The sequence below is a fragment of the Myotis daubentonii genome, chromosome X, assembly GCF_963259705.1.
Source record: "Myotis daubentonii chromosome X, mMyoDau2.1, whole genome shotgun sequence".
NCBI classification, from domain to species: Eukaryota; Metazoa; Chordata; class Mammalia; order Chiroptera; family Vespertilionidae; genus Myotis; species Myotis daubentonii.
In genome coordinates, this window is record NC_081861.1 from 36667347 (window position 1) to 36688544 (window position 21198).

At 36.6% G+C, this 21198-nt stretch overlaps 1 protein-coding gene across 15 annotated transcripts in view; it reads left to right on the forward strand.

Annotated features, from left to right (window-relative positions):
- THOC2 (THO complex subunit 2) overlaps positions 1-21198 on the forward strand; it is a 120902-nt gene that overhangs the window by 72418 nt on the left and 27286 nt on the right. For all 15 annotated transcript variants that reach the window (XR_009450606.1, XR_009450607.1, XM_059679258.1 and 12 more), the window contains exons 13-22: positions 5557-5598; positions 6000-6130; positions 6226-6327; positions 9705-9789; positions 10468-10561; positions 11104-11184; positions 12956-13052; positions 15384-15501; positions 16839-17018; positions 17785-17949. Coding sequence is in view for 13 of the 15 variants with exons in the window: in XM_059679258.1 (XP_059535241.1) it covers positions 5557-5598; positions 6000-6130; positions 6226-6327; positions 9705-9789; positions 10468-10561; positions 11104-11184; positions 12956-13052; positions 15384-15501; positions 16839-17018; positions 17785-17949 (1095 nt within the window). In the remaining 2 variants the exon portion in view is untranslated. The remainder of the gene's footprint in view (positions 1-5556; positions 5599-5999; positions 6131-6225; positions 6328-9704; positions 9790-10467; positions 10562-11103; positions 11185-12955; positions 13053-15383; positions 15502-16838; positions 17019-17784; positions 17950-21198) is intronic.

Below are 21198 nucleotides of genomic sequence, written 5' to 3' on the forward strand. Positions count from 1 at the left end.
ATTGATGGGCACTGGAGTGTTTCCAGATTTTGGCTATCAGCTCATTTAATTAATCTTTGTGCTCTAGGTGAAGTAGCTTGTCCCAAGCCACACAGTGTGGGGACAGAGCTGTGATTTCAATACCGGCAATCTGGCTCGAGAGGGCAAGCTCAAAATCACCATACTCTACCGCCTATACCCGTGGCCAGCAAACCGCGGCTCGTGAGCCACATGTGGCACTTTGGCCCCTTGAGTGTGGCTCTTCCACAAAATACCACGTGCAGGCGCGCACGTACAGTGCAATTGAACCTTTATGGCCCATGCACAGAAGTCGGTATTTTGTTGAAGAGCCACACTCAAGGGGCCAAAGAGCTGCATGTGGCTCGCGAGCCGTGGTTTGCCGAGCCTCAGTTTGCCGACCACTGGCCTATACAAATGTAGTATATCTGAAATTGAAGAAATAACATTTAAATTTTGCAATTCTGGAAATTCATTGCTATTTCAAATTATGTCTGGTTAGTGGGGTTTAGCTATTTTATTTATATCTGCCAATCACTGTTTTCATCTCATTCTGTGTATCTCATTTCCAACCTTTTCTTGTTTTATTGAGTTCATTCCTACTAGTTTTTTCTATAACTGTATATAGATACTTGTGAATCTGTCTCTATCCTTTGTTTTCTACTTTCTTCCAGACTAAGTTCATTTGTCCTTAATATGCTTTTCTTTTTTTGTGGCTATTTATGTTTCTGTAGTAACCCCAGCATTTCTTTTCATGATATGGATAGCTCTGTGCAGATATTCTTTCTGATATAGTGTGAATGAATCCTCATACTCTTTCCACCTTATTTATGACCAGTCCTCCTCCCAAGCTACAGTTTGAATATGGGGTTTTCTTTTCAAGCTTTTCTATAGTGTAGGATATAGGGGAGTGAATGAGATCAATGAGGCTGAGTATAGCCCTCATTTAGGGGAACCTCTGCTTTCTCATTTGAGATCTGATTACCTAGCCTGGTGAACAACGTAGGTACTGGCATGCCCAGCCAAGTGGTGTCCAGTTCCGTTGGCCTTTGACTCTTTCACCCATCTAAGTGTAATTCCTTTAAAAGACAGTAAGCCTTAGCAGCTGGTTCTCTCTTTGGCAGAGTCCCACAGGGCTTCTACTCTCAAGGGTTTTTCCTCAGGTAACTTACTGGTTATTTCTAAGTTTTTATAAACTCTTAAGAGTTTCTGATTGAAAAATGAAACAAGGTTTTGAACCAAAACATTGAAAGATGATTTAGTTATCTCTTCTCCAGGCTTTGTAAACTCATGTCCTGTAACTTTTAATCTATAGGTTATATTTTCCTGTTTGTTACTTTGATGGGTTTTATTTGGATCCTTTCTAGCAAAGATTTTACTCATAGAGTAGTTTTAAGACATAAATGTGAAGTTCTTAGCCCCTAGTACATAGCATATAGTGAGCACTCAATAAATGGGAGTTAATAAGACCGAGAATAGATAAGGAAGGTGAAAACAGTGCCATAATTTATTTAGATGTAGCTTAAGGTTTCAATCTAGTCACAAATCTTTGTATTTTTTTTCTTTTCTGAGATAAAGCATAGTCTACAGTAGCATTTGAAAGAGTCATGGGTTAGAGATACTAAATATAAAATGTTGGTAATAAAAAAGTAATTTATCTAGTTATAGCTACAACTTTTCCTGGAGCCTTTATTTCTTGACTCTTCAAATTGCCCCCTTTTAATTGACTATATTCTTTTTCTGCCCAGTGCTGTTACGCTGCCCTGTCACCTGCTCCATCTTAATAGGGCAAGATTGGACCCTGCTTGGGGCCATTTATATCTGATGTTTTGTCTAGGCATAATTGTGAGGGCTCAATGTTATTCATAGCAGCACAATTCACCATAGCTAAAAATTCACTTCTTAACAGTACTTTGGCAAGCGTAGTTTTGATCTGTAAGAGATCCTCAAAGATAGGAACTCCATCCTGCTTATCTTTGAATTTCCAGTGCCTGGCACATAGTAATTGAATGAATGAATGAATGAATGAATGAATGTCTTTGTCTTTTTCTTCCTCCCATTTCCTACTGGCCTGGCCAGTCAGTAAAACTTTTAGTGTTGTATTGTGGGAATGGAGAGTTTTATATTTACTTCTGAACTAAAAAGCAAAGTCAACTAAAAGAAAAAGAAAGCATCCGGGGTGTGAAACAAAAGAAAATTACTTTTACCAGTATGTACCTCTTGATTTATTGTTTTGTTCATCTTCGTTATAATCAGCCTTTGATAGAAAGGTTTCTTTCTGTTCTTCTAGATCAGTGATTTTCAACCAGTGTGCCATGGCACACTGTGTGCTGCAAGAATTTTTAAAACATGCACCCTGGCTGGTGTGGCTCAGTTGGTTGGAACGCTGTCCTTTACACCAAAAGGTGGTGGGTTTGATTCCCAGTCAGGGCACATACATACCCAGATTTGGGATTTAAACCCCAACAGGAGACATTCAATCCATGTTTCTCTCTCTCTCTCTCTCAAGAATTTTTAAGGCATGTAATACCTGACTATTTAGTCAAGAGCACTAACCTGTTTTTCCTTAGATTGTCAAATAAAAAAAATGACAACAGCCAACGACAATAGTTGTACAGTGTGAATGAATCAAAATTATACCTATTTTTATATAAGATTGGCAAAAATAATATTTTTTGGTGTGCAGCAGAATTTTAGTAATTAGTTTATGTGTGCCATGAGATGGAAAAGGTTGAAAATCTCTTTTCTAGATGGTTTCATTTTACTCTCCATATTTCTCTCTTTCAATTTTTTTTGCTTATGAACTCGAGAGAATTGATGTATAGGCATCTGAAACTTATGTAATTATCTGGTAAGGGAATTATGACAGTTTAATAAATAAGAAATGTGTTATTTCTACAGAGAAAACTATGTATAGCCTTATTAGGTTTGTTTGAATTATAGTATACTAGAGGCCCGGTGCACAAAAATTTGTGCACTCAGGGTGGGGGTTCCCCTCAGCCTGGCCTGTGCCCTCTCGCAGTCTGGGACACCTCGGGGGATGACCATCTGCTGGCTGAGGCCTGCTCCCCAGGGGATTGGGCTTAAGCTGGCAATCAGACATTCCTCTGGCAGCCCAGCAGTCCTTGGGGGATGTCCACTTGCCAGTGGGGAGCAGACCTAAGCTGCAGCCGGACATCCTTAGCGCTGCTGAGGAGGCAGGAGAGGCTCCCACCACCACTGCTGTACTGGCAGCCATCAGCCTGGCTTGTGGCTGAGCAGAGCTCCTCCATGTGGGAGCTGACTGACCACCAGGGGGCAACTCCTGCATTGAGCGTCTGGCCCCTGGTGGTCAGTATGTGTCATAGTGACCAGTCATTCCCAGTCTTTCTGCTGTTAGGATCAGTTTGCATATTACCCTTTTACTATATAGGATAGAGGCCTGGTGCATGGGTGGGGACTGGTTGGTTTGCCCTGAATGGTGTCCCAGATCAGGGTGGGGGTCCCCACTGGGGTGCCTGGCCAGCCTGGATGAGGGGCTGAGGGCAGTTTTCAGGCTGCCCGCACCCCCTTCAGGGTGGGGGTCCCCACTGGGGTGCCTGGCCAGCCTGGATGAGGGGCTGAGGGCTGTTTTCAGGCAGGCCAAGCCTGCAACTGAAGCTCCCAGTCTCTCCTTTTTTTTTTTTTTATTCTGGGATTTATTTACCTTCTGTAATTGAAACTTTGTTGCGGCTTCAGCTCCGAGGCCAGCCAGCTGAAAGCAGGTATCTGGGGTTTGTTTAGCTTCTATAATTGAAACATTGTTGCTTAGAGTGCAGCTTAGAGCTGGGCTGCGGCAGGCGGGGAACCTTGGCTTCCTCCATCGCCGGGGCAACCAAACCTCATGTTCGCTTCAGCTGCGTGGCTGCCGGCCGCCATCTTGGTTGGCAGGTAATTTGCATATCACCCTGATTAGCCAATGGGAAGTGTAGCGGAGGTATGGTTAATTACCATGTTTGTCTATTATTAGATAGGATACCAGGAAAGGAGTAGTTTAACTGTCTTTATACCCAACATAATCCTATATAATAAAAGCCTAATATGCAAATCGACCAAACAGCGGAATGACTGGTTGCTATGACATGCACTGACCACCAGGGGGAAGATGCTCAACGCAGGAGCTGCCCCCAGGCCAGCAAAGGCAGGTGCCAGCAGAGGCCCCCCGATCGCCCCGCGGGGGGGGGGGGGGCGCGACTGGTGGTTGCGGGAGCGGGGCTAGTGAGTGGGCAGCGCCAGGCCGGCCAAGGCAGGTGCCAGCAGGCCTCCCCGCCTCCCCGCCCCCCCCATCACTCTGCTGGTTGCCCCACAGGTTGGCCCTGATTGCCAGCCAGGCCCAGGGACATGGCCTGGTGCTCTAGTATACTATAAATCTAGTTCTAATTATGACATACCCTTATTTCTGCCTTCCAGCGTACAGCCAGTATTAGCCACCCACCCCCAACAAACAAACAAAACAAAAGCAACTATCTAGTTTGTTTTCTGCCAGGCCTATCCTTCATAACCTGATTCCTTATTTTCTGACCAGGATATATATTGACTTAATTATTTCTGTGAAAGAGAGCAACAGCTTTTTATCCTGTCTAGTAAAAGAAATGTGATTGTGTTTGTTTTTCCATCAGGATAACATGGCAGTTCCTGAATTAGTCTTAGGTGAAAATGTTGCATAGAAGTTAAACTTTCCTTTAGTTACACCCATTAAATTACTTAAGCATGTAAACATACATGCACAGAATACCCTCATCTGCCAAGAAAATAGGAAGCTTCTTAGCTGTATATTAGCTTATACCCTTCCTTCACTTGGTATTTATGCTAAATTCTATCCAGAACTCTAAGATTGTTCTTGAGTATACATGCTTCATTTGTCCTTTGCACACTCCCCCAACCATCCACCTTCCTACACACACACACAAGTATTACTATTTCATTTTGAAGAAATAGCATTGTCAAACATGGCACTTAAGCTGCGCACGTGCAAATCATTGATATATAATACTGACCCATGTTTTTTCAGTATGTCCAATTTAGGTAGTGGTTTTGTCTTTGTCAGCAATGTTATTAATATTTTGGGCTTATTTCTCAGTGAGGGCATAAATAGTAGTGATTTAAAATATACCTTTAAATTTCTTTGGGGTTACTTTTTTGTGGTTGTTTTAGTGTTAGATTTTATTAGTTCTGTAAGGAAGAATTGGTTGGAAAATGCAAATGCATTATAACTAACTTGCTTTGGCTACAGTTTTATAATAAATACCTTGAATTAGTTGTAGGATGTTTTGGTTTGTGACAAGATTGAGAAAAGAATTAGCTTATAAACGACATTTAAAACTCATGAATGTTGCAAATGATTTAGAGGTTAGTAATATAAATGAAGTTTAACAACATTAATTGGTAATGCTGGTTATATATAAAACCTATATGTGTGTAAGTAGTAAGGAAATAATTCACAACCATGCGCAAATTAATTTTTTCAAATTAGAAACTAAATTGTGACAGCATATTCTTAACCTTTTTACAGTTTATTTATAGTTTTTTTTTAAATTTTAGTTTCAGTCTGATGGAAGCAAACAAGAAGATAAAGAGAAAACGGTAAGAGACTGGAAAAATCCAATGTGTCTAATGTTTGTCTAGGTACGGAATACTGCAAATTTTACTATGGACACGCTTTCATCACCTGTGTGAATAATTATTATACAAGTCATCTTTTAAGATTGACAATCTCCTGTTTCTGAGGATTACCATCTGAAGAAGGAAGAGGGATAATAAAAGCTCCTCATTCTCTAGCTACCTCTTTCCTTCCCTCACTTCATTTGCTTTCTTAGATGGAGAAACACAACCATTATATGGAAAAGGACAGTGATAGTGTGGGGGATTAGATATGGTGTGTTATGAGATCAAGAAATGGCAATTTTTCCAAGGCTGACAAATTTATTTGTGGGGGGATTAATATGGACCTCTTACTGAAATAATTTTTCCTCCCTTTTTTTTAGGAAGTTATCCTCAGCTGTTTGCTTAGCATTACTGACCAGGTACTACTTCCATCTCTTTCTTTGATGGACTGCAATGCTTGTATGTCTGAGGAACTATGGGGAATGTTTAAAACATTTCCATATCAGCACAGGTAAATATGTAATATTTTTGTATTTTGAACTACTATTTTAGTGTATTAACCTCAAAGTGTTTAACTTTCCCTAATTCTTCATCTCATTTTTTAAGATATCGTCTGTATGGCCAGTGGAAGAATGAAACTTACAACAGTCACCCACTTTTAGTAAAAGTTAAAGCTCAAACAATAGATAGAGCCAAATATATCATGAAGTAAGTTTTAATTAATTTTCTTTATATTGATCTAAAGTATAACTGGATCTAATTTACTTTCAGCCAGCTTATGTTGGAGCCTCAATTTTGAAGAAGCCCAAGAGTATTTCCTAATGGCATAGCTAATTATATACTGCAGATAGAATGACTATAGATTTTTGTGGTTTTTAGCTCATTTTGACTACCAGGTTAGTTTTTGTAGTTGTGTTTGTATAGCTATGAAATCTAATAAAAATCCTTTTTAATGCATTAATTATAGGTTTGTTTGTTTTTTTACATTATAGGATTCTTTAAAAGTACAACTTACTGTGGCCTTTGCTTAATTTGCATTATACATTTAATGGCTTGTATAAGGTAGTCAAAGGTCTAGGAATTTCTACTGCTGAAAGTTATTATAAGAAAGATTTTTTTCCTTTTGGAAGATCTAATAGAATTATGTAGAACTATCTCCATAGGAAGTCACCTTTAGAAAAATTTAAATTTCTTTTTATTTGTGTGCTTTATTTTCATGTCATTAAAAGCACAAGAGTGATGTTTTTTATTTTTTACTTCCTGGTAAACTGTTTGAAGTTTAGTTATGAAAATTTTATATTTCACATTAGTATTGGTTTAGATATAAATACTGCTCTATTGCAAATATTTTTAGCAAGGCTCTTTATCATTTCTTTATCATTCATGCAGTAGTGTGATTATTCTAATTAAAAACAGTGCATTCTCTAGTTTAACTAGATTTCACAGTTTGCCATATTATTGTTTTTGCCCAGTGATATTGTTCCTGGTCACAGTCTACTGGGAAACGTGTGTGCACATTCACATTCTCTTTCAATAGGTGTTGCTATACAGTGTATAAAATTCTATGGGAGGTTAAAGAAGATAGTGAATTATTTCACGCCATGAAAGTTAGGGAATGCATGGAAAGAGATTAATATTAGAACTGGTTCTTCTGAAAGAGTTTTGGTCTTAAGAATTCCCCAGGTTAAAAAAACAGAATTCCCCAGGTAGAGTTCCTAGCTTACCAACAACTACTAATATTTATGGAGCCATTATTGTGTGGGCCAGCCACTGAACTAAGTGCTTTATATTGATTATTTAATAATATATTAACTATTATTAAATCTCTTGAATATGTTTCTTCCATACTCTACTGCCATGAACTTAGTTCTTTAATCTGGAGTATTACAGCGCCTTGTATTCTTCAAAAGTCCTTTAGTGACTAACCATTGCCACAGGTTGTATGTTAAATTTTATAAGGTAAAATAAGAGGCCCTCCATGACTTGTCCCTCCCTATTTTCAACCTCATTTCCTGCCAGTTCTACCTCCAGCTGTACTGAGCCCACTTATGTTTTCCTGAATGTGCTATGGTCTCCTTTTCCTTTGCAGATATATATATATATATATATTTTTTTTTTTCTGTTCATATAATTTTTTCTTATAGCTTTTCTCTCTTTGTCTGGTGACCTCATACTCCGTTGGTTGGCTCCAGTGTCACCTCCTTTGTGAAGCTTTCTGTAGTATATACTGCTAAGCATAATTGATCTTTATCTGTGCCACCACTGTCCCATATACATATAATGCTATCACTTAGATACATTATTATTATGATTTTTCTTTTTTAATTATCTAATTTTTGAATTGTGTATATATTTACAATGTTTAAATTTCAGTATATATAAAAAGGTTGGCAAGAAAATGCCTCTCATCTCATTCCCCTTTCCATTCAGTCCTCCCAAGGGAACAAAGTACCACTGTTTAGTTTCTTATTTATCCTTCCGACATTTTTATGTATATACAAATGAATACAAATATATTCCCCCTTATTATACTATTGATAGCATATAATAAGTACTGTTCTGAGATTTGCTCTGTTTGTTTAAGAATATAAACATTTAAAAAATGCTTTTTAACTCTGTCTCCGCAGCTGGACTGAGCATGAAGCAGGAGCTGTTATTCTCCTTTTTCCTAGTGCTTAGCACTTTGCCTGTCAATAGAAAACATTAATATGCATGAATAAATTAATAAAAATTTCACAACATATGTGCAGAATTTTAAATGTACTTGGATTTGTGTTAGCTATAACTATTTCACTGGCTTGAATAGTGTGATTCTGATACTGATTGAACTTTTTATGTTGAGAATGGAATGTATTAGTTTATTACTTGCAGAATTTTACAAGTTTTGATTACTGTTTAAAAAATGAATTTGCTATAGGGCATCTAATACTTCATTCTGCAAATACTCATTGTGTTCCATATGCCAGACACCATGGTAGCTTGAAGGGAAGTTATAGTCAAGAAAGTATTCCTTTTATTTTTGTTTCCCCCTTCAGAGTGTGGGAGGCAGAAAGGAACAGGATAAAACGTATTTATAGATGAAGGGTTAGCTTTGGCAAGTAGGAGGGCCACCTGAAACGGTATGGTTAGAAGTAAGGACAGATGGTGTTAAGTTTTAAGGTGAAACAATATAGCCAAAGTTTGAAACTGATGGGTGTCTCTTTTGTGGAAAAAAAATCCAAGAAACTAGTCCAAGGAGAATGGGAAAGGGAAGCAGTTGATGATTTTAAAAAATGTTAATTGGAGGGTTAGTTTTGTCATAAGACGCTTCTTAAGATAATTATATCAAGTTTGTTACTTTGAGAATGGCCACATTCCTGAGCTAGCAACTGAATTTATTATTGCTTCATTATATTTTCATTTTAGAAAGCTTCCTATCACTTGTAAGCTTTTCATGTTTGAAGTTTCTAGATTTATTATGCAATAATCTTATTGGAAAGAGTTTAAGATGGTGTATAATAGACATTTCACAGATATAAATTTCCAGAATGTTAGTAAAAGAATACTGAGCAGAGGAAAAATTAAAGAGGAAGGAAAGGATAATTTACTTTTCAAAAATTCTTTACTTTAGAGACACTTTCTGAGAACCAGAGAACTTCCTGTATCAAGGAATATAGTATTAGCTATTATGGTCACTGAGACAGATGGTGTGAGATATTTCATTACATTATACCAAATTGGATATCTTAATCTCTAAACTGATAAAAATAGCCCTTCTTAATCTAAAATAATTATGATTCTCCATAAGAAGTTTTATGTACTTGTAGAATACCTTAGAGTTTTAATGCTTATTAGACTATTACTACAAAATAGAAATGTGTGTATTATAAATTAAGCATTAAGACAAGATCTTAATGACCTCTGGGAGAATGCCTAATCAAAATAGTCCCAAGTCCTTCATTCAAGTCTGTGATAAATGTGGTTGTTTACATGGATCCATTTTGGATATTTGGCAAGGAATTTTTTTTTCATGATGTATCAAAGCTATCAACATTATGAGGGAAATTACTTAAGATGATCCATGTCACCTTTTTCTCCCCTTGTAGGCGTCTAACCAAGGAAAATGTGAAACCTTCTGGAAGACAGATTGGGAAGCTTAGCCACAGCAATCCAACCATTTTGTTTGATTATGTATGTTTTGGGGTTAATATTATTTTAAGGGTTTTTTTTTGTCTTTAAGTCAGCATAAGTAGAATGGAATGATGTAGTTGTAAAAGTGTTTCATAGAGGAAAAAACCTTTAGCAAATGAATCATTTTATCATTAATTTTGTTTTTAGAATATATTTAACAAATTGATCTATTTTAATAATATGTAACAGTGTTGCTGTTATAAACAGTCTAATATCTTTACCACATTTTGATTTATAGAAGCAGTAATAGATTCATTATTTGATTGTAGTTAGAAACATTTGAATAACATTTCATTGATTTCATATTTTCATATTTAAATAGAAATTTCGAAAACACATTTGACTAGCTTCTATATGTCTAAAATTCAAATTTAGATATCTTAGAATTATTTCCTAATTGGAAATGTAGCCCAAGAAAATATAATATGTCCCCCCCAAAATGTATACACACTTTAACAGCTGATTTTTATTACATTTTGAAAATGAAATGTATGTTAATAAACACTGCCTTTATAATTATTCAAAGTGTATACATTTTTGGGACACCCAAGGTTTTATATAAATTTTAAATGGAAGGAAACTATTTTTGAAAAATAAAATGTATAGCCATTATTTAGTTAGCACAGAAGTTCTCTTTTGATTAGTTAACACCATCTATTCTATGTTGCTATCTTCCAGATTTTGTCACAAATACAGAAGTATGATAACTTAATAACACCTGTAGTAGATTCACTGAAATACCTCACTTCGTTGAATTATGATGTCTTGGCCTGTATCCTTTTAAGTGAAGTAATACATAGATTTCACATTCCATAGATCTTAATGGTGAATGTTTTATTTTCATTCTAAGTTCCTTTTGTAACCATCTGAGATTGATTCAGTTGGTTGATCTGAAGGATGGCCAGTCAGGAGAGAGAGAGAGAGGGGAAAAGAAAGAGTGTCTGTGTTGCGTATAGGGAAAAACAGTGTTACATTTACTAATCGTTTTTCTTTATCACCCCACTGATTACTCAATGGGAAGAAAAAACATCTTTTTATTTTATTTTAATTATTAAATTTATTGGAGTAACATTGATTAATAAGATCATATAGTTTTCAAATGTATAAACATTTGATATAGGTGGAGTCTATTGCTTGCTGAAAGATGGGAAAAAGCTAAAGAAGAGTTGATACTATAGTGAGTCTAGTTTTCATTAATTTGCAATAACGAAGCTAACAATTGTATTTTTTCCTAAGAAATGGCATTTTTGTTGTTGTTTTAAGAGTCTTTGATAGAGATGCAGTGACTTAAATTTTTTCCTTAATGTGTGAAAGATTGTATCATTGAAGCTTTAGCTAATCCAGAAAAAGAGAGAATGAAACATGATGACACAACCATCTCAAGCTGGCTTCAGAGTAAGTATTTTTATTTTTTCCAAGGATGACATTTATGACTGCCATGCAGTGTGCTTCTTTACCTATTCTAAGAGCCTATTGGCAAGAGCTCTTGAGAATAGCCACTCAACTTTTTTTTTACTGGTGTCCAAGTTCTTGACTGTGTAAGGAAGTTCATATAATACTTACTCATTTTCCAACTCAAGAGGCCAGTATTGGCAATGATAGAATTGGGCAAGCATTACTGGGGAGATGAAAATGCACTTTTATTATCTTAGAGGAATTAATCTTTTTAAAAATAAATTTTTATTGATTTCAGAGAGGAAGGGAGAGGGAAAGAGAGATAGAAGCATCAGTGATGAGAAAGAATCATTGATCGGTTGCTTCCTGCACGCCCCCCAGCTGGGGATCGAGCCCACTACCCAGGCATATGCCCTGACTAGGAATAGTAATCGAACCGTGACCTCCTGGTTCATGGGTCGATGTTCAACCACTGAGCCATACTGGCTGGGCTGGGGAATTAATCTTAAGGGAACTATTCTCTCTTATTTTTATCGTGAGGTTTCAGTCATATTAAAAGAACAAAAACTTGGTTGTTTAATAATAAAAAACTCTAGCCTTAAAAAAAATGTCTTATATCTTTGATTTCTAGCAGCTAGTTCCCCCTTTTTTCCACCTTTCCTATCTGATAGCTGAATCTTGCAGTATCTCCCCATTGCCTTTTAAAGTCTGCAGTCTAGTAAGTCATACAAGTAAGTTCTTTGGGAATCAGGTTCTTACTCACCGTATTAGCCTCGTCTTTTGCTCCTCCTCAGTATTCCATTAATATTGAAGTTCTTGCACTTTCCATGTCTCGTTTTCACATTATTCCCTTTACTTGGAATGCCCTTCCTTGCTCACTCACCTCCTCCACTACATCTTAGATTTCAGCTTAGATTTCATCTTAGAGGTCATTTTCTTTGGAAAGCTTTCCCTGTTAATCCTCCTACCCCAAAATCAGAATTAGGTGCCTTTTTTTCTGCACTCCCATGGAATGTTTTATTCCTCATAGTTATTTCAGTTTCTTTTCTTTATCCATCATTAGACTGTAAGCTCCTTGAGGGCAGGACCTATGTTTTGTCCATTATCCTTTAGGTGCTCAACAAATAATTGTCGAAAAGGCTACAGATAACCTGATTCTACTAGGATCTCCTCTTAACTTGACTGGGATTTTCTCTCTACTCATGATGTGATAAGGACTATTGGTTAAAATTGGTCTTTTTTTCTGCTTCTTGGTCTGGCATTGCTTTACCTGTTTTCTTACTCCTCCACAACTAGTAGCATGTTTCTAGATAAAAATATTTTTTTTTTCATGACAAACATTTGAGGGGCAGGTGTTTTGTTGACCATTCAAGTTTACTGACTAATCTGAAAGATTTTGTCATGGCCACAGGTTCTGGAAACAGGCCATATATATTTGAATCACTGCTCTTACCATGGACCAATTATGTGACCATGAGCAAGATACATTATATCTGTGTTCTAAATTTTCATCAAACCTGAGATGATTATTGTAAAGATTAAATGAGATAAATTAACATAAAGTGCTTATCTAATACAGTGTTTCACATATGTATCCTCAATAAATATTAGCTATTATCAATTATAAAACTCTTATTAAGTGGTATCAGCAATACAATTATTCCTATCTCATTTTGTTTTAGAAATTGAGTTAGTTGAAGAAATGACTTTCAATATTGTACTTTTTGTTTTATGAATTGTTTTTTAAAAGCCCTTTTTTAATTTCATATAGGTCTGGCTAGTTTCTGTGGTGCAGTTTTTCGTAAATATCCAATTGATCTTGCTGGTCTTCTTCAATATGTGGCTAATCAGCTAAAGGCGGGCAAAAGGTATTCATAGCAAATTATATGTAAATGAAATTCAATAATTAGAGTGCTTCTGGTGACATTGGGATATTAAGATTTCTATTATCCTGAAAAACTATTTGTTGATTGTAGGGTTAAGTAGAATAGTTGCCCACTTATGTAGGTGGAATTCTTTAATTAAAATAAATTATAATTTAATGCATAAACACTTTTCGCCAAAAGAAATTAATATTTGGTTATATAGAGTAACTCATTTTGACTACCTGTTAGGCTTTTGAATAAATGGTTAATATGGTATATTGTAAATCCTCTTATGACAAAAGTATTGATTATGCTGCTGGACAGCAGTTGGCCTTTACACTGAGCATTTGGTAGGAACATGTTTATTCTGAGGGTGTATATAGTATCTTCAACAAAAATTCTTTTTGGAATTCGAACTTTAGAGAGACAAAGCTTACATACCTTTTGAATAGTACCCTCCTTTCTTTATAAATACTGAGTTTTATTATTTTATTCTGGACCAATATCAGTGCTTAGAGTTTGAATTAGTATGTATATTAAACCTTATCAGCAGTAGACTGACTAGAATCAAAGAACTGAAAATTGTTTACAAAAGCTTTCTGGTAGAAAGCAAACAAAAAATCTGTATAGCTATCTGGTGTTCCAAACAAATATTACCTAAGGAATTCTTGACATTATTATTTTGGTTTAGGGAAAATTTAAAAAAATATTTAGATTCAGGATGTTATGAATATAGCACTTATGCTATGCTCATCTGATTGGCCATTCCTATGTATTTTACTCTTTAGTGTCTATAGGCTAGGAGAACATAATGTTATTTTTAAATCTATAATTTAGTTCTCTGTACTGTAAATTTAGTTTTTGTGACCATCTAATTAAAAGATAGTTTAAAGAAAAATGTTTTATTGGGACTTGTTGCGTACTGATTTGCATGAGGGCCCTCTTGTTTTCAAAAATTATGTTTAGGTAAGACAAGGCCAGTTGAAAGAGTAAGCACTTACAAAGAATCTTAGAAAACTGTTTCTTTGTCTATTACTTTGTGTATTGAATATGTCTAGCTTTACCTTTGGGAAAATATCTGCATTTGTTTTATGGGAAAGAATGTTTTCACTTTATGTTCTTAACTAATTAAAGATGGTCTTGGAAGTCATAGGCATTATTTCCATTGACAATCCTGAACTTTAAGAATTAAAATGTATAACTGTTGGCACAATAATAAATGTGCTTAAGGCTGGCCACTAAATTGTCATGTTAGGCCTAAATACCACAACATGGATCTTCTATTTTTAAAAATATATTTTTATTGATTTCAGAGAGGAAGGTAGAGGGGGAGAGAGAGAGAGAGAGAGAGAGAGAGAGAGAGAGAGAGAGAGAGAGAGAGAGAGAGAGAGAGAGAAGCACCAATGATGAGAGAGAATCATTGATCCGCTGCCTCCTGCATGCCTCCCTCCCCTACTGGGGATCGAGCCTGCAACCCTGGCATGTGCCATTGACCGGAATCGAACCCAGGACCCTTCAGTCTGCAGGCTGACACTCTATCCACTGTCCCTTCCTTTTTTTCCATCCCCCCTCCTTCCATCCCTCCATTCTTTCCAAGTGTGTGTGATTATTTAGAGAGATATCTCTATACCATAAAAAACATTTTTTGGCCATTCTATACTGGAGGGTTAAAAAAATGCTATGGAGGACATAATTGGGTCACTGATAAGAATGAAATATGAACTGAAAATTCAGCTGATAAAAATGAAATATGAATTATAGATTAAAGTATTGTATCAATGTTAGATCTACTAAAGTTGATAACTGCTGTGGTTATATAAGAGAATAGCTGTATTTTTAGGAAATGCACTCTTAGGAAATAATAGTCTTAAGAATTTTAGGGGTGAATGTTCTCCTAAAATGATGTTACATACTAAATGAACTCTGAAACGTTTCAAAAGATGTGTGTGTGTGTGTGTGTGTGTGTGTGTGTGTGTGTGTGTGTGTGTGTGTGTAGAGAAAGAGGGAGGAGGGAAAGAGAGAAAACACAAATGATAAAACAAATAGGAGTAAAATGTTAATAGGTGAACTTGGGGTAAAGCTTTGAACTGTTTTTATCTTTGCATGTTATCTGTACATTATTTCCAAGTAAAATGTTCAAATAAATGTAAACATATTACATGGCCCAAATATTTTTTGTATAGTTCTAGGAATGCAGTTTTTCCTTAAAAAATGCTTTAACCCTTTTCTCCTCATAGTTATGTACAAATAGTTTAGGGGTTCTCAGTTACCATATATTGTCACTTTTATGTTTTAAGTTTCAACTATAGGTTGTTTCTTATTTTTTCTAAATAGTTTTGACCTGCTTATATTGAAAGAAGTGGTACAAAAAATGGCAGGAATAGAAATTACAGAGGAAATGACAATGGAGCAACTAGAGGCCATGACTGGTGGAGAGCAACTAAAAGCTGAGGTGAGAGTTGCTATTTTTATTTATTGATTTTTTAAAAATTCAGAATGTATGCATACTCATATTAAAGAATCCAAATAGTACATAAATACATAAACCAAACATCAGACCATACTTATTCTCCTCTCACAACTGTCCCCACCTTCCTTTTAAAAATTGTGATATATTAGTTATTTTAACCTTTAGTTAAATGTTTTTGTTTATTAACTAGAAGCCCATTGCACAAAGATTCGTGCAATAGGCGTTCCTTCCCCTGGCTGCCAGCACCGGTTTTCCTCCTGCACCCGGGACCCAGGCCTTTGGTCCGGCAGCAGCAGAGAAGCCAAGCCTCAAGGCAAGGCTTCTCCCCTCTGGCCGCAGCGAGGCTTGGCTACTCCACTGCGGCCGCAGTGGAGTAGCCAAGCCTCTTCAGTCTTCGGTCTTCACTCTGGTCAGAGCCTTTCGCTCCGTGCCTGCATATGCAAATTAACCGCCATCTTTGTTGTGTTGGTTTGCATAGTCACTCTGATTGGCTGGTGGGTGTAGCGAAGTGACACCAATTTTGCCTGTTTCTCTTTTATTAGTGTAGATTTTTTGAATTTTAAAAAAAATATTTATTGATTTCAGAGAGGAAGAGAGAGGAAGAGACAGATAGAAACATTGATTGGCTGCCTCCTTCACGCCCCCTACTGGGGATCAAACCCACAACCTGGGCATGTGCCCTTGGCTGAAATCGAACCTGGGACCCTTTAGTCCGCAGGCCAACGCTCTATACATGAGCCAAACCAGCTAGGGCTATTAATTTTTTTAGAGAGAGAGAAGAAGGGAGAGAGAGTGAGAAAGAGAGAGAGAAACATTGATTTGTTGATCCACTTATTTATGCATGCATTGGTTGATCCTTGTATGTGCCCTGACCAGGGATCAAACCCTCAACCTTGGTATCTCTGGACGATGTTCTAACCAACTGAACTACCTGGCCAGTGCATATTTGAACCTTTTTAAAAAGCTGAAACAAAGTAAAGAAAAGGAATACTTTCTTGATTATATGTTCCCCTCAAGCTACCCTGGTGTCTGTAAGGGAAATAAACCACATCTGTAAAGGAAATAAATATCAAATCTTCTGTGGTTCTTGGTATCCTAACAGGCATAAATCTGAACATAGCTACTCTGTTGTTGAATCTGCTCCACACTGAATAAAGAATAATCCTTTATAAGAGACTGCATGGTAGAAAATGGAAAATATGCAGAAGTTTCAAGGCAATTGACAGTTATTTTAAAGTCAGTCACTATAACTAGTAACAGTGTCACTAAAATAAATTTTCAAAGAAAGGGAAGGTAAATTTTTGTTTTCTCTTTTGCAGGGTGGTTATTTTGGCCAGATCAGAAACACTAAAAAATCCTCCCAGAGATTAAAGGATGCACTATTAGACCATGATCTTGCTCTTCCCCTCTGTTTGCTTATGGCTCAGCAGAGGAATGGGGTGATCTTTCAAGAAGGTGGAGAGAAACATTTGAAACTTGTGGGAAAGCTCTATGATCAGGCAAGTTAAAGTGGCTTTTGTGTTTATGGTAATTTTTAAAAATCCTGTTAATGGCAAATATAGCATGTTCTATAACTCGAAAAATGTAATTTTGCACATATGAGTGTGAAACATCTCTAATGTAAAGTGTAAAGTAGACATTCTGGAAATGGGCTATATCTGTGCAAATTATGATATTTAATCAGTGGCTCTAGGAGATGTAATAATATGTATAAGGTTTTCAATTAAGTAGATAACTAAGTTGTTTGCTCTCATATCTTCCCTAATCTCTGAAAATTCAGTCACAGCAAAGTAGATGTGATCTTTATTTATAAAATATATTTATAAATATTAAGCACCAAATCTATGGTTAGCTTACAAAATGTGTTTAACAATCACTATATTACAAGGAAAAAGGATCATATATATTTTATAAATGAAGTTTTAATCTTTTTAAGGACAAGGGAATTGACTTTTGTCTACATAAAATTGTTGTATGTGATTTAAGTAAATATATTCTGCTACTAAAAGTGATGAACAATAACTTGGAACTTGAGAACTGGTTGATCTTAAAGCCTTAGATTAGCATACTTTCAGTACGTTGGCATCTTTTTTGTAATATGATTGTTTGTAGATTGTCTTTATAGTTCTTTCAATTTGTCAAATTTAAATTCTTGTTAATCAAAATATTGTTTAAATGGCACCTTAATCATTTTGGAAAATGTTTATCTTGTTTTTGTAAAATGATAGCACATTTGTGTTTTTTTGTTTTATTTTTTAAATTTAGTGTCATGATACCCTGGTACAGTTTGGTGGGTTTTTAGCATCTAATCTAAGCACAGAAGATTATATAAAGCGAGTGCCTTCAATTGATGTGCTCTGTAACGAATTTCATACACCCCATGATGCAGCATTTTTCCTGTCTAGGCCAATGTATGCACACCATATTTCAGTAAGTATAAGTATCATTGCTGTAATTTACGAACAATTTAAAATAATTTTAACTGTTTCATTTGTAATTGCATTTTACTTTGACATAGATATAGATTGTCTCTTGGAGAGTTACTCTTTTGTTAATACTCATCTCTGAGCAATATATAATGCAAATGTCCCCTTTAAAAGTAAGTCTTATTAGTTCTATAATTTTACTGTTACTGTGCCACTAGTTATCCAGGTTGATGTCTTATGGGCCCTCTAGAACTATAGCTCTCAAACATTAGTGTAGATGAGACTCACCAACAAAGCATCTTACAAACTGAGTCCCATGTCCCCCAGTTCCAATTTTGTTTTAATCCTCACCCAAGGACATTTTCATTGATTTCTAGAGAGAGGGAGAGGGAGAGAGAGAAACACTGCGTGGTTGCCTTCTGCATGTACCCTTACCAGGGCCTGGGGATTAAACCCACAACCTAAATATGTGTCCTCACTGGAAATTGAACCCGAGGCTTTTTGGTGTATGGAACAATGCTCCAAACTACTGAGCCACACTGGCCAGGGCCCCCAATTCTAATTTAATAACTTGAATGGTACCTGGATATGTGTTTGTTTTGTGTTTTTATTTATTTTTTTAATATATTTTATTGATTTTTTATGGAGAGGAAGAGAGAGGGATAGAGAGTTAGAAACATCGATGAGAGAGAAACATTGATCAGCCGCCTCCTGTACACTCCCTACTGGGGTTGTGCCTGCAACCAAGATACATGCCCTTGACCGGAATCGAATCTGGGACCCTTCAGTCCACAGGCCAGTGCTCTATCCACTGAGCCAAACCGGTTAGGGCTATTTGTTTTTTAAGAAGTACTAGATCAGTGGTTCTCAACCTTCTAGCCCTTTAAATCTAGTTACTCATGTTGTGATCCAACCATAAAATTATTTTCGTTGCTACTTCATAACCGTAATGTTGCTACTGTTAGGAATCGTAATGTAAATATCTGATATGCAGGATGGTCTTAGGCGACCCCTGTGAAAGGGTCGTTCGACCGCCAAAGGGGTCGCGACCCACAGGTTGAGAACCGCTGTACTAGATGATTCTGAAATTAATGAATGTGGTATGTCATTCCGAGAAACATTCCTGTTGAATACAGAGTCCTGTTTCCTCAATGACAATATCCCTGTCAGATAGTTGACTTGCTATTATGCATACTGCCTTGAAAGAAATATAGACAGAAAGTCTTAAGTACTCCCCAAAAATCTTAGTGTCTGTTGTGTAACTTCTAGGAAAGGTGTATTTATGGTTGTTTTCTCTCCACCTACATGAAACAACTGAAAACAAAAAAACATCATGAAAAGCAAACTAGAGCCTTCTGAAGCAGAGTATCAGTAGTGACTAGGACGAGGAGACAGCCCTCTCTACTCTATCTGCCACTGTTACCTGCAAAGCAGTGACCTCTAATTTTTCTAATTGGAATTCATTTTCCCTTTTCCCTCAGGGCCATGGTCAATCCTCTGTTTGGAATCTGTGGTACTTTCCCACTCTGACTGGAGTCCCAGCATATTCTTAATTTTGGGTTAGAATTGGATTCTGGCCCTTCTATTTATTGTTTTTATGTCTGTACTATACAAAGCTTCCTTTACAAATTTGGGGAAAGATCTTAGACTTGTCTCTTAAGCTAGGATACCTTTGTTCCCAGTAGGGGTACAAGGCTGTGTAGTACAGGCATGGAAAAAAGGCACTGAGAAATTTGGTGTGTAATTGATCATTTAACCAACCATTAGCTCTTAGTGTTTACATATCAACTGTCACAGTCTCACAACTCCTTCAACTAACTAAATGTTAATTGATTTAATTATCACTTTATTAGCATGCAGCTATTCTTTGCTGTACTTTCTAGAGGAGATAGGAGAATAAGGGAGAAGGAATAGGCGTTTTCTTCTTATTTATTAATGAAATCTTTATTGTTGAAAGTGTTACATATGTCCCCTTTACCACCCTCCCCCATTGACCTCTTCTAACCTTTTCTTGTCCTTTAGAATCTCTCAATTCAGAATATCTTACACTCTTTGCATAGTTATGTCTTGTGTTGTCACTCCACCCCACAGTAGATCAGGGAGAATTTCTTCATCTCAGGAATTCTAACCTATCTTGTGCTATACCGAGAACACACTAATCAGCGATATTGAAGCCTAGCAAACAGAAACACATGGTTACCTGACGTTGGCTGAACTTTTCCAGGTCAGAAAATGGAGCAGGTCACTTATACCAATAGCTGCCTTTTCTGTAGTGTAAAATATTATGACTTTGTCATTTAAGGGATACAAAACTCTAAACAAAAATATTTCCTCAGGGTTGAGGAAGAAAACAACTATACAGAGGTTGCTATACACAGCCTACATGCTACCCTCTGGAAAAGGAGTTCCTCAGCAACCTTGGTTGCAGTGGATGATATCCAACCTTCCCTGGGATCCTTGCTTTTGCTCTTTTAGTAAAAGCCTCTCTTGAAGAGCCTTTGATGAGAGAATATGAGTATTGGAGGACTGCTAGGTCCCTTCCATAAGTTGACTACTAGCAGGCTTTCATGAGAATAATTTAGCCAACCAAACACTGCTTAAATTATTGGGCCAGCAAGAGCTTTTTAATAACCAATAATTAGAAGTACAGCAATAACTGGATATCAGTTCTATTCCATAGATCTAGTTCCCCAGGTGACTTGAGATGTAGAACTATTGTGCCGCTCCATTTGACTAAAGATGTGAGCTTGATGAGGGAGTTAAACTGACTTTAGACAAGGAAATGTTCATCCTAGGTAAATATGCAATGTAACTGATCTAGCCTAGGGAATAGGGGGTGACAGCAATAGAAGTAACAGATCCAGGAACAGAGGATTGGGGAGACTGGGGCTATCATATAACCCTCTCATACCTATAACCTAATATTTGAATTTTAATTGCTGAGACCTACCTTGCAACATGGGTCTGAAAGGCTCCCCTCAGTTAATCTAGATCTCACTCAAACCAGCTAGCTAAGTTACCTTATGCAGTAGTTTGATCCTGGTTTTATATTGTTTTGTTAGAACCTTAGCAGATGTCATTCAGCTCATAGGAATTTGTTAGTTACCATAATTAGGACCTGCTCTCAAAATTTTAAAATCCTTTCTTATCTCAGCTACTATTCTCTCAGGTCTCTGATGTAATTGGGACTTCTCTTTCATAAGTAATGTTCTTTGTAACTTTGTCACCTGTGTGGTCTCAGTAGTTATCAGCG